Source organism: Daldinia childiae (assembly GCF_008694065.1).
Source record: "Daldinia childiae strain JS-1345 chromosome Unknown Scaffold9, whole genome shotgun sequence".
Taxonomy (NCBI): Eukaryota; Fungi; Ascomycota; class Sordariomycetes; order Xylariales; family Hypoxylaceae; genus Daldinia; species Daldinia childiae.
The window spans coordinates 1,561,049-1,575,000 of NW_022984650.1; the positions used below are offsets into that span (position 1 = coordinate 1,561,049).

The 13,952-nt window shown below is 43.1% G+C and overlaps 3 protein-coding genes across 3 annotated transcripts; 2 read left to right on the forward strand and 1 right to left on the reverse strand.

The window, feature by feature from the left end:
- Positions 1–416: 416 nt before the first annotated feature.
- GL218_07622 (Pyruvate carboxylase) lies at positions 417–5,074 on the forward strand (the record flags this gene model as incomplete). The annotated part of the gene is made up of 16 exons (XM_033584386.1): positions 417–433; positions 500–633; positions 710–758; positions 953–1,023; positions 1,098–1,242; positions 1,305–1,342; positions 1,405–1,728; positions 1,839–1,908; positions 1,983–2,155; positions 2,213–2,616; positions 2,690–3,046; positions 3,128–3,204; positions 3,263–3,630; positions 3,693–3,959; positions 4,016–4,711; positions 4,815–5,074. The coding sequence occupies 16 exons, from the start codon at positions 417–419 to the stop codon at positions 5,072–5,074; spliced, it is 3,450 nt and encodes a 1,149-aa protein (XP_033432396.1).
- Positions 5,075–5,856: 782 nt separating this feature from the next.
- Positions 5,857–7,010, reverse strand: GL218_07623 (putative alpha-ketoglutarate-dependent sulfonate dioxygenase; the record flags this gene model as incomplete). Its single annotated transcript, XM_033584387.1, has 3 exons — positions 5,857–6,011; positions 6,073–6,762; positions 6,824–7,010. 3 exons carry the CDS (start codon positions 7,008–7,010, stop codon positions 5,857–5,859), a joined length of 1,032 nt encoding a protein of 343 aa, XP_033432395.1.
- A 3,893-nt stretch (positions 7,011–10,903) lies between these two features.
- On the forward strand, positions 10,904–12,529 carry GL218_07624 (3-hydroxybenzoate 6-hydroxylase 1; the record flags this gene model as incomplete). Its single annotated transcript, XM_033584388.1, has 6 exons — positions 10,904–11,724; positions 11,784–11,839; positions 11,903–11,951; positions 12,017–12,206; positions 12,274–12,377; positions 12,445–12,529. 6 exons carry the CDS (start codon positions 10,904–10,906, stop codon positions 12,527–12,529), a joined length of 1,305 nt encoding a protein of 434 aa, XP_033432398.1.
- Between the last annotated feature and the right edge of the window lie 1,423 nt (positions 12,530–13,952).

A 13,952-nucleotide genomic window follows, 5' to 3' on the forward strand; every position in this document is an offset into this window, starting at 1 on the left:
TGTAATGCAACTACTACATGTCGTACAATATCCTATCCTCTTTGAAGCTTCCTTCTTTGACCCTGTAATCGTCTGCCTTGGCTATCTAGCATTACTAGCGTGGAACCTGATGCACTTGATGCACTTGATGCACGTACATGTTGCAGTAGGAGTCTAGGCCCTGTGATGCTTTCTTGGACGAAAGTGATGCTATTCGTGTATGCGTCTGGAGAGAGAAATAGGTTAGAGGAGAGGCGCATATCCTCCGTTGTCGGTAAAGGTCAACAACGTTCAATATAGGATCTCGATAGGGTCCCTCGTAGTATTCAATGAACCTGGAGAATTATTCACAAAAATTTCTGAATCTCGTAGTATCAACAAGTAAAGCTCGCTACTGGGTCGCTACTAGGTCTTAGACTCGCGCCGCATCTCCAAACATGACCTTTCTACCCCAGTACGTGTCTTGATATGTTACAAATAGAAGTTCTCTGGTTTGAACATCTAGTTTGCTAACTCATAGCTGTAACAGCGACAAGATTCTTATAGCAAACCGCGGCGAGATAGCTGTGCGCATTGCGAGAGCTGCGCGAGAGCTCTCGCTTCCATCAATTGCTATCTATGCTCACGAGGATCGTTATTCGGATCACTATCGAGGTAATTACGAATCATACACGTTCGGGAGCATGATCTCTAGCTGTTTATAAAGCAACGCTAACATATTGGGGTGTAGCTGCGGACGAGGCCTATCTCCTAGGCGAAGCAGGTGAACTTGGACCACGGTGAATACACTTGTCTATCTATAAACTCTCCGACTCGAATCTAACTGGTAATCATGTAATTTTAGGGGCGCATACTTAGATATCGAACGAATTCTACAAATTGCGAAAAAACACGGAGCTACCTTGATGTAATATAAACCTTTCACGCTAGCAACAAGTAATGGGCGATGATTGTTAACTTGCCTTATTCTTAGACATCCAGGTTACGGATTCTTAGCTGAAGACTCAAATTTTGCGCGCGCGATTGAGGAAGCTGGCCTAACATGTAAGTTCCAATCGCAAATCGTGTTGATAATTGCTTTTAGAAGAGACCGGAATAGCTAACATTTTGAAATGTAGTTGTCGGGCCTCCTGCCGACGTTCTAGACGGATTCGGAAATAAGATATCGGCTCGTAGGCTAGCAACGGAGTGCGACGTCCCCACAATTCCGGGCTTAAACCACGCTGTTTCAGAGCTCTCGGAGATAGAAGACTTCGTTTCGAAGTAAGTGAATAATTAATCATTTAAGGCAAACAAAGACATAAGCTAATCCCGGTTGTTTTCAGACATGGATTCCCCGTGATAATTAAAGCATCACATGGCGGTATGTTATTTTACGCTATTTGTTGCTATTTGTAATTCCTAGCTAATCGTAACTCCAAATAGGTGGTGGTCGCGGACAACGAATACTTTACGGAGACCCTTCGGAAGACATAGCCAACATCCTCTCCGAAGCACGCTCGGAAGCTAAAGATTCATTTGGCGTCGACGCAGTATTTGTCGAAAAATTCCTACCTAGCCCAAAACACATCGAAGTCCAAATTTTGGCCGACAAACATGGCAATGTTGCTCATCTGCTCGAGCGGGATTGTACAATCCAGCGAATGCACCAGAAGATCGTTGAGTTTGCCCCGGCTGTTTCCGTTTCTAAGGAAACGCGACAAAAAATGCATGATGCGGCCGTGAGATTATCGAAATACGTTAAATATGGTGTGTAATTGGTCAATTCATTTCTTGATCTCGAATATTCCTATCCGCTCTTCTACGTACCTATACTGATACCCTTATATTACCATCATAAAACTAATTCGGTTGAACAGAAAATGCCGCGACTGTCGAGTTCCTAGTGCAGGGCGACGACTTCTACTTCATCGAAGTCAATCCGCGAATGTAAGTGATACCTATCAGCGTAGGCATAGATTAATAGTAGACCATTAGTGTGCTAATCATATTGCATCGTGAAGTCAGGTGGAGCATACAGTGACCGAACAGATTCTCAACGTTGACCTAGTCCAAGCACAAATACGCATCGCACGGGGCGCATCTCTTACAGATCCTGTATTGGGTATTGACTTGGCTCCTGAAACCCGTAGCGTTGCGATTCAATGCCGTATCACATCAGAGCAACCTTCATTAGGTACGCTCTATTTTATAAAAGAAGATTTCGGATTCCATTAACTAACCAATTTTCCAGGTTTCGTCCCAAGTTGCGGGACGATCACTCATGCCCAGCTTCCTGGTGGACCGGGTGTGAGGATCGACGGGTACAATTTATTTGCGGGTGCTGAAGTTACACCCCACTATGACCCCTTGCTATTCAAATGCATTGTCCAAGCAAATGACTTGCAGCATGCAAGTGCTAAGATGCTCGGTGCATTGAACGCTACCCAGATCGCCGGCGTAGAAACAAATATAGACCTACTACGACGCATCCTGGAAGATCCACGATTTGTTAAGCAGGAATTCTTTACACGATCTCTAGACAGCGACGTCATTTTGACTAAGCCTTCGGAACAGAATGAAGACCCAAGTGATCAAAAGCTCATCTCATTTTTCGCTGAGAGTCTAATTAACGGGACGCAAATTCAGGGTCAAATTGTAAGTTACAAATAATCAGCCAGCGACATGTATTGGTTAACCTAGATATACTAATCATCCTTAACTTATGCAGGGTAAACCAGAGTCTTTAAGAGAAATCGAATTACCTATATTGAAGGAAAGCAACTCGCGAAAGCTTCTTCATAATAACGTACGCCATTCGGACGGTTGGCGTAGTGTTCTTCTAGCAGAAGGCCCAAAAGCCTTTGCTCAACAAGTTCGGAGACATCCGCGTATTCTTCTCTCGGATACGACATGGCGAGATGCGCAACAGTCTCTCTTAGCAACACGTATTCGTACTGTTGACTTTGCGAATATCGCACCGGCTACGAATGTCGCGTATCGGCAAGCGTACAGTCTCGAATGCTGGGGTGGAGCAACATTTGATGTTGCTTTGAGATTCTTGCATGAGGATCCGTGGAAACGACTAGTGAGAAGCCAAACCCCTGTCCCCTCTTCTCTTCTCTTAACCGATTTAGACAATTTAAGGGAAACTAATAAAAACCAATAGGCAACTCTCCGTAAACTTGTTCCAGATGTGCCATTTCAAATGTTATTGCGAAGCGTTAGCGGCCTTGCATACTCAGCGTAAGTAACTCAAACGTACCTCTTGTAATAAAACCAGTCACTTATGTGAATGTATTAGGGTACCGCACAATTTCCTAGAGTATTTTGCTTCCCAAGCAGTGGAAAATGGAATTGATATAATCCGGGTCTTTGACGGCCTAAATGATGTAGCCAATCTTACGGTCGCTATTGACGCGTGTTTACGCGCTGGCGCAGTAGTTGAAGCTGCGATTCTATATACTGGAGATATGTTAGATCCAGATTGCAAGTATTCGCTCAACTACTATATCGACCTTATAGATTCCTTAGTGGCAACGGGGGCGCATATAATTGCAATCAAATCCATGTCTGGTGTGATGAAACCCGAAGCGGCTAGGCTATTGGTTGGTGCAATTCGATCCCGCCACCCCTTCCTCCCAATCCATGTTCATACCCACGATGCAGCAGGTATGTGTACACTCTTATTATTACAGAAATTGGACGGAGATATGTTAACAGTTATCAAACAGGAACCGGTGTGGCTACTATGCTTGCATGCGTTGAGGCTGGAGCTGATATAATCGACGGTGCAACGGATAGTATGTCCGGCACAACGGCTCAGCCTGCCATGAGTGCTCTTATTGCTAGCCTTATGGGCAGAAAGGACGAAGGAGAACTAGACCTGGACCATGTCCGTGCTGTTGACAGCTACTGGGCTCAATTGCGTCTCCTATATGCTGGATTTGATGCCAAGATCTCTGGGCCAGACCCGGATGTGTATCTCCACGAAATCCCAGGTATGACAATACAAATGGATAAGTGATTAAATCACGGTAACTAATATTGCGAATAGGTGGTCAGCTGACTAATCTCATGTTCCAAGCCCGCGAGCTTGGACTGAGCAACCAATGGAAGGAGACTAAAGCAGCGTTCATCGCTGCGAATCTCCTGCTTGGAGATATCATCAAGGCCACGCCTACTTCTAAAGCTGTTGCCGATCTAGCACAGTTTATGGTCAATTCCAATCTCAGCCAGGAAGATGTTCTCACCCGTGCGGGTTCACTAGACTTCCCAGACTCAGTCCTCGATTACTTCGAGGGCTTGATGGGCCAGCCTTTCGATGGCTTTCCAGAACCTTTCCGTACTCAGGTCTTGGCTCGTGCTGGAAGGAAGAAAATTGAAGGCCAAGCATCTGCTCGCCTTCCGCCAGTTGACTTGGAGAACGTTAAGCAGAAGCTGACAGCAAAATATGGCGACTCGATCACCGAGACTGACGTGTGCAGCTATGTCATGTTTCCTGATGTCTTTACTGAGTACCGCACATACTTGGCGCGATATGGCGACATAAGCTCGCTTCCTTCGCAACAAGTACTTGCCCCGCCTAAGATTGGCGAGGAGTTAGAATGCCCCACACCTGGTGGTCGACTTGTACGCGTTAATGTAGTAGCGGTACAGCCACTAGCTGAAGGCGAAGAAGTTTCTCCAGATCGTACTGTTTTCTTTCGGGTCGATGGTAAACATCGACAGGCCACAGTCCGAGACTTATCGGGTAAGTCCTTATATTTTATCTCTTGCTTACTTTCCAATATAACGTCATACATCCGCGACCCACCTAGTTACCTATCTTTAACATGTTCCTAACAATAACATAGTCCAAATTGGATCAAAGCGTCGGCAAGCTAATCCTAGTATATCGTCCCAAATGGGCTCTCCGTTTTCTGGGATCGTGTCGAAGGTTCTCAAAGAAGAGGGAAGTCAAGTCTCACAGGGTGATGTGATATTGTCTATCAGCGCAATGAAAATGATTATTAACGTCAGCGCTCCGTCTGACGGTTTCTTGCGTAACTTGGACGTAGAGGCCGGCGGCTCTGTCGAAAAGGGAGACTTACTGTTTGAAATACTTAGCTCATAGTCGGAAACGGCATAAAAAACAATACATCTTTATTATACTTTGCTTGGCAATAGAAATTCTTAGTATTACCTACGTTTGCAAAGTCGTTAGACTTTACGGATGTCCCTTTCAAAAGTTTTTACCATAGGGAACTTTTGTCAAGATTGTCGCCAGTTGTTTAATCCTTGGCTAGCAACTATCGGGTGCTTGGTCAAAGCTTACCGGGGGGGGGGGGAGAAGGGGGTGATAAAGGTTTTCCTAGAATTTCAATTGAATGAAATGTGGATACAATGTACGAATACAAGATACTTTGTCAAACGGCTTCTCACGAGCAGTTGCCAATAGTACCTAAGGTCCGGCCCGTACCGGACTACTTAAAGACAAAGTCATACAATCTAAAGTTTTCAAGCAGGCCAATAGGAAACGGAGATCGATTATCCGAAATAACCTAATGAGGAAAGGAGTTTAAATATTATGTGGCTATGCTACATAACTACCTCTATCGTAAGTAGCAACTTTTACCTTCTTACACATATTCGTCGTATTTACTACCATTGAATGCTTTTTTAACAAAGACTCCGCTAACCTAGGGCTTACGGCATACATGACTAAATATTTCAATGATAGGGAGCGTAGAACTATATTTCCATTTTTTTATTGCCGTATCCACTTCCTAATGGCTATATGGTATCTATTTAGGTACCTAGGTCCTAGGTACCTAACTTAATCTAATATCGACCAGTATAGCCATATACCCTTCACTTATAAAACTAAGGACTATTTGACTTAAGATATGTAGTTTCCTACTCCTCTCCGTACAAATCCCTCTGCCTTGACTTGCTGTTAGGGTCAAGGTACGGTACCTCTGCAATACCTACGGCGCGGTGGCCGTCTCGCTCGCCTAGCCTGTCATAGTCATGGGTCGCAGTGTGGAACGTGCTACGGTTATCCCAGATAGCTATGACGGTTAGCTGGGTTCATTCAAGTTGCAATACCTACTGGTGTTAATGGGCACTTACCAAAGTCGTTTTCGTTCTTCCACTTAAAGCGCACCTGGAAGTCATGGTTTTCTATGAGCGTCTGGGTTAGCAGCTTGATGGTCGCCTGCGACTCATTCTCATTCAGCTCGTTGATGTACTTGGGAAACGCCGCCGCCGCGTAGATGCTCTTCCATCCCGTAACTGGGTTGGTGCGTACGACGGGGTGAACGGCTGCGAAAGTCTTGCCGACGTTCTTCGGGTTGCCACGCGGTCCCTCGAAGATTCTGTCGTTGTGAAATAAGAGACCATTGGCGATGTAGGTCGCCGTCAGGCCTTCGAGAAATTTCTGGTACGGAGTTGATAGACGGTCGTAAATGTGGTAGCCGCTGACCCAGAGGGTGTCACCACCATTCTTAGGCAGTAGCGTCAGTCGTAGGGATGAGAAGTCTGGAGGCACATTCTCGAATTGGATATCCGAGTGCCATTGCTGACTATGCTTGTTGGCATCCTTGTCTCCGCTGTATACCTTCTTGCGGTGGACTGAGTTGATTGTGCTAATGTGCCTGTCTCCTACACCGAACTCGGATGTTTCGTTCAGAATAGGGTGGACATGCAGGCTCGACTCAGCAGGCTTGCCAGTAAGCTCACCCAGCCTCTGGATCAAAAATTTCTGCTGATCATCTGTCAAGTTGTTTTGTGCGCGGAAGAAAACAACACCGCGTTGAGCAACTGGGGAAGCACCGAGTTAGCCCGGTTACAATCTTGATAAATCCATTTCTAGTAAACTTACTAGTAATTCCCAGGTCGCGGATTAACTCATCAGCATTCTGGGCGTTGATAATATCATCTACAATGTTCACATTGTTGAACTCTCGACCGATAGCTGGCGTGCTATCATCATATGAGAATTTCTCAAGGACTCCTGAAAGCTTAAGTGGCTTCGGATATTGAGTCACACTCTTCCCCAGCGAGCCCATGATGAATTGATAAAATTTGAAGATGATAAAAGAGGGGTGGCTATGATTGATACAGCTAGACAGATGTCACTTGTTGGATAGTGTGGTAGAAGCTCCTTAATACGGTTGATTGATACCTTTATATACACCTCTAACTCTTAGAATTGTCCGAGTTCTCGATGTAGTTGCATATAAATCGGCCTCCTATCGGCCTCAACATGCAAAGGAGCATAATCCCTGCGGTCTTAGTCTTTGATTGAGGAAGAAGGAAGCTTCCGCCTTACCGCCTATATGCTAACCTACACCAAGAAGCAGCCCTCTAACACTTTACCATACGATAGAAGAGGCCTAGTAGACTAGCGCCAAAGCTGTGCCGTCGACAACTGGCAAACCATACCGTTGTATTAGCCGGCTTCTACCCAAGTTAGCCATTATACTACCTCCTTGATGTTGTTAATCCTTCGCTCGTGTCCGGCCGGACGGGTATTATCATTTGCACAGATGATTACCTACATAAAAGTTTTATAAAAAGATGTCAATTTATTAATATGTTATTTTATTAATCGATGATACTATTCTAAATAAATGTAAATGGTTAAAATTCATTTCGTAACAATTACTGTATTATTCTTATTTCTTTAACTTTTAATTATGTAAGGTATTCATATGGCTTATACTATTTCCAAGTAGCAATTAGTATAACGGTCAGTATTTAGTAAATACGACATGTTACACGAGCATGTCGAATCTCTTGGACTTAGCCAGGGACCCTAGCCAGTGGGTCAGTACCTAATACCTTGTAACTCAGCTCAACTGCATGCCCGGGTTCATTGCATGTGCATGCATGAGCTAAACCAGGTTGCCAGAACCAGGGGGTATATATGGGCTGAGGGGGAGGGATGTAGATATCTCATGCATTCCTACGAAACTGCAGGATACAAGCATTTCCATGACCAACAGCATAAACGACAAACCAACTAAATATTCACCTTACATATGCATGGGGTGCATGCCCTATAGGGAATACCATGATATCGATGAGCCAATTGAACACAACGTCGGTTTTAGTCCAATCCTGTGACAGACAAGACCTTGGAACGAATAAGCAGGCATCTAGGAATAGCCTGTCTTGACACATTTTTTTATGATATGGCGGTATGAATAGTGTTCGGAAATCATCCTCAGCTTTCCGAATATCTTGTTTCCAAGTTAATCTGGATCCAGTACTTCCATGCTTAAAGCGGCGACAACTATCCTTAGACGCTCGAGTAGACTTGATTCTGGCCTCGCTTATAATGCCTTGCTTACCATGTTTTGCCGTCGATAGCGAGGCTCCGTATAGTGTCGGAGTAGGGAATGACCTTCCTATTAGAGTCAAGAGGAAAGAACTATGCAAGAAGCTGCTGCTTCAAGGTGGCTTTTTCTTTCTGGCGAATATCTTAGTTCACCCGATAGCGAGAACGGTGACCGTAATTGTATTCAACCGGGTTTAGAAGGACGGAATGTTGTGAGCGGATCAGGTCATGATGCAATCATAGTTTAGAATCCGGCTCCCCATCTTCCATGGTCCCATATTCTGGAAATGTCATGAGACTGGCGTAATATCGGGTTGTGTCATCGTAGCTCAACCAGCATGCCCTCCTAGACTTATGGTATTCTCTCGCCTTCTTCTATTCCCTCCCCATAATACTAAAAAGCTCATCCTTGAACCATTGTCGTAGTAAGAATAGATATATAGGCTCAACAATCAGCCGTTGTTATATATCGCGGCCTTTTTCATTGTTAGCTCATAGTATCAACATAGAACCTAGAAAATATGAGTAGTTATATACAAGATGAAATTAAAATTTCATCTTTGGCTATTTGTTTATATTTGCTCAATAATAGATATTTTATGAGCTATCTACTAGGGATTACGTTTTAGATGGGCCACCCGTCGTTATCTAACAGGTGACCTCACCTTGGAAACTATACTACAAATATTCTATCGTTATTAGTGAATCTGAATGAATGCTACTAATCGATGCCGCCTTCCAATTTATTATATCATTATTCTATAGGCTGTTTTAATATATACGGTCCGAAAAGCCTTTCGTTCACCTTACAGGTAGTCTTTTAACTTTATGGAATAGAAGACATGGGAAAGTCGTTATTTGGGTTCAAGAAGTTCTTCGATGCAGTATTTCGCGATAACCTATAATAAATTGGGATGTAATATAGTATTGTTTTGCCAAGCGTTATTTCAGTGTATTTCCATTCGGATGTTACTATGACCTAGTGATTAACAGATTAAGTTGAGAACACGCCGATTTATAAAGAAAAAGATTAACAAATAAAATTATGGCAATACGCAGGTAGGTTTCATTTATACTCGTGAGAAACATAGATTTGATAGGGGATAGCTCCACCTTTTACCTAACAGGACTTTTACCCCCTTTACGCTTGTATGTGAAGGCTAGGTATATTTTATCATTGAATTTTCAAGGTAATACTTTTAGAGTTTCTCATAAGATAGAATTATCACTTTAATCGATATTCACACTCTGATGTGGTATATTTGTGCTCGCAAAGCGTATCTAAAAATTCATTTCGTAGACCTACAAGCTTGAGGTCTCATATAAGCCTACTAACAAATATGTTGATTCCTAGCTGTTATCTCTTAAATCTCATAACTACTACCTAGATTAAGGCTCTATGTTGACTCAGTGAGTGTAATTAGAAAAATGACTAAGCCAATCGGAGTTTTTAATACCAATAGATTGGTATGTAACCCTTTGGGTGTCTGTCAGTTTGGGCCCTGATCTTCATTGAGATACCAATTGGAACCTGGTAAACAGTAGCTTATCGGATACTTTTTAGCAAAGGTAGTAATTGGATGTCTCTTTCTTCGCCACGTGGGCTTCCATCCATTTTAGATGCGCAGCTAGAGCATCTCATGTGAGTACCCGGCTCACTCAATCCCTTGACCCCTGATGGGCGTATTGGGGGTAACATCAATGGTACCTATTTTCCTAAGTACCTAATTCATATATTATGTTGCTCTAAGATTCTTACTAGTTAAAATCAATGTACTTCAATTATATTCTTACGCTCATTTGTAATTTTCTAATTACAGCTTTACTCTTTAACTTCAAAACAATGGGTTTTAGTACTAGATATTAATTGAATATTTTCAGTACCTGTTTATATTTTAATAATGATTTGTAATGGCTTTACCATACCAGAAGTTATACTGTCCCAGGCAATAATCGTAAACTTAGAATAAGAGATTAATTTCAAGTCGTCCTTTTAACGCGTGAATATGATTTTGACTTGTATATCTAAGTGGTATATCGGTTACCTAAATTATGAAGTGATATGCGTATATCGGTATATCGGGCTACCCCAATTCTCACCTTAAGCACCCAAATTGTAATGATGATAGCGTAGATAAGGAGTTATACAATTGATTACTTGAAAGCTTGCAAAAGATTTATATTATAATACCTTCATTAAGGGAAACAGACCTGGAATATTGTATACTATATAGCATCCTTTTTAACTTATTTATAACACTTCATAGTCTTAGACAGTGTTCAAGTACAGCGATGTGTGATAGAGATTTAACAGCTTCTATTGTTCATACGATACCTCTTAAATAAAATATACCGAACTAAGCAAGAATCTAGTTATGCCCTAGTAGGATTCCCGCCCACTTGTAATGTTTCCCTAATTATCAGAACTTACCGAGATGTTAACCGCAAGAGAAGACATGTCCTCGTCATGCGGCATTCCCGGACCCCTCACATATGAGGGATAATATTTTAGATAGATATTTCCGAAACATGCTTTGAGTAAGCTGCTTTTATAGTATATGAATTGACTATGAGGAGATAGTATATTTATCTCATTGGTATTTCATAACCTCTCACACAATGTCCGGCAGCGAAACCCAAAGTAAGAAGCCTGGCAGCTTCCAACTCCATCTAATTGTCGTCGGAGCAGGACTAGCTGGCCTTGCTGCTGCCATCAGCACGCGTCTTGAAGGTCACCGAGTTACAGTACTAGAGAAAACTACCAGGCTAGAAGAAGTTGGTGCGGGGCTGCAGGTTACCCCTAATGCAAGCCGTTTGTTCCATCATTGGGGAGTTTTCGATGAACTAAGCTCTAAGGCTGCTGTTCCGTCGTATCTAGCAGTTCGACGATATGATGGTACGCGTATCCTAGCTCGTGAAGATCGTTATCAAGAGAAGATACTCGAGCGATACGGAGCTCCATTCTGGGACCTCCACCGTGCGGACTTGCAGGAAACGTTAGTGCGTCGCGCTCGCTCACTCGGTGTCGATATTCGGCTGGGTTTTGACGTTCAACATGTCGACTTTCAACATGCCGCTGTAGTTTCACTGGATGGCCAGAAGGTACAAGGCGATCTAATCCTTGGTGCAGATGGCTTATGGTCGCGCACGAGAAGTTTCTTGTTACAACAACAGCTAACACCGACGCCAACTGGGGATCTTGCATATCGAATTATATTAAATTTAGAGGACATAAAGGATCCGGAATTACGGGACTTAGTGTCCAACCCATCTGTCAATTTCTGGATTGGTCCGGAGTCTCACGTCGTAGGCTATTCACTCCGACAAGGCCGGATGTATAACCTTGTTTTACTCCGGCCTGATGATCTTCCAGAACATGTGAGCCGCTCTGCTGCTGATGTGGATGAGATGCGGAAGCTGTTCGAGCCGTGGGATCCAATGTGAGTTACCTTTGAACTTTGGCTTTGGTATCTCTTTTACTCACCAAGGCCTACAATAGCCTGAACAAGTTGCTAGCATGCGTGAACAAGGTGGATAAATGGCGACTAATGCATAGTAATTATATACCCTTGATATACGTCTATGGGATATAAGTCTAATATGAACGGCATCACTTAGTCTCCCCTCTGGATACCTGGGTGAATAATGAGGCATCTTTCTTATTGGCGTGAGTTGTGACCCTCCACTCCCTCGTGACTCCCTAATAGACACAACTAACTTTCCTAAACTCAGGGGTGATGCATGTCATCCAATGCTCCCGTATCTTGCGCAAGGAGCCAACTCCTCCTTAGAAGACGGCGCTGTCCTCGGTCGTCTTCTTAAATACGTAACTAATCGCGATAAGCTAGCCCCTGCGCTTGGGCTATATCAACAGCTACGAAAGATTCGGGGTGAGGCAATAGCAAAGGAAGCATTAGGTCAGGTTAGTTAGAAAATACTAGGAAACGGGAAGATTTATATACGATATGCTAATTTGAATATGACTAAAGAGGGATTCATTCCATTTGCCTGATGGTCCCTCTCAGGAGCAACGAGATGCTATCTTCCTCGCAAGTTTGGACAAGGAGCCACCGCCACATTTCCCTAGCCGCTGGTAAGATTGAAAAATGACTTTAGTTGTATAATAAAATTTATAAAACTAACGCGAAATTCACATTTAGGACCTGCCCCACAGTACAGCCGTGGCTGTATAGCTATGATGCTGTAGTAGAAGCTGATAAGGCTTATGAGACGAATCCATTCTGATTTCCACAGCAGGGTTACCTATGGTTATATTTTTTTTTTACTTAGCCTACATAAGATCTACTTCGGTACATATACAGTCCATTTTAAACCGGGAATTTGAGCTACGTCGGTTTACCCTTTTAGATAGATGTATGGTATTGTTTTTAAAGACTGAAGGTATCGCTAGAGTTAGAATTCGATCATGTGTCTTTAATAGAATAGACCGCTTTCTAGGCATTGCCCCTCTATATACATCAATATCAGTATACAGTATTAAATAGCGATAATAACCATGTCTATGACTTTTAACGACCCATTTGAATTTGATCATGTTTCAACCTAAGATTTCCTATGGCATGATGAAATTCCGCAATGATTGCTCAAGTCCCAACACCGACTCATCCAAGTTATCCAATATTAAGGGGGCCAGTCTATGTAGAGGACACCAGCTATTAATATCACCACTCTTTTCGTCCAATCTCTCCGTCTTGATTCTATCGCGAATGTCCCCCAACCCCTCCTTAATTCTCGTTAACATCCGGATAATTAGCATTCCTATAATAAACATCTGCTCTTCTTCAGGGACCTGAAACTCATTTACTGTAATCTTCATTGGAGGGGCTGTTATTAGGGGACCCTTCGAATCATGTTGCAACTGCGCGCTGCAGTTCACTTCATTAGGGTCTTTGGGGGATGCCTTCTTAGTGCCGTCCGATGCCACCTTAGGGACTCCGACTTCAGAAAATGCCACCTTGCTGTTCTTGGGCAAGCTTTCAATAGGCTCGTGATCCTGTTTCTGATACGTGAGGAATTTCCACACACGTTTTACCACTGTGCCAATACTAATAAGCAACAATTGTAATGCGCTATGGTCTTCATCGTCCCAACATAACTGACAACTCATATGAGATTTCCACAGACGCAAGCATTGGTTAGCTACATCCAGCGTGATGACGATAAAATGAGGGTCGTGAGTTCGGTCTAGTTCCTTTACATGACATAAGAACTGGGTATGTTGCTGGAGGCAGCTGCACCGAGTCAGCTCACTTCGATGTCCAAATTCCCGAAAGTTAGGTAATAGGACGTCGTTATTGTATATGATTTGAGGGTCGTTTTGAGCAGTATTAAGCTGCTGTGCTTTTATAACAGGAGACTGTTGTAATTGATCCATAGCCATCCATGACTCTTCTTGGTTATCCTACATGTGATAAATTGAAGTCAGACTTACATAAGTAATCGATAATCTCGAAAATGGGCAACTTACCTTTGCGAAAGAGAGACTAGTTGCCGTTTCACTTTCCCCAAGACTAGCTGAGTCTTGGCTAGGAATTGTCTCTGAGCTAGACAACGCATATGATGAATCAGAAAATGCATTCATGAGCATGTCTTCAAGGTTCATTGGATCGTCTTGTTGTGATTGGGCATTCTTCGGAGATCGTTGAGC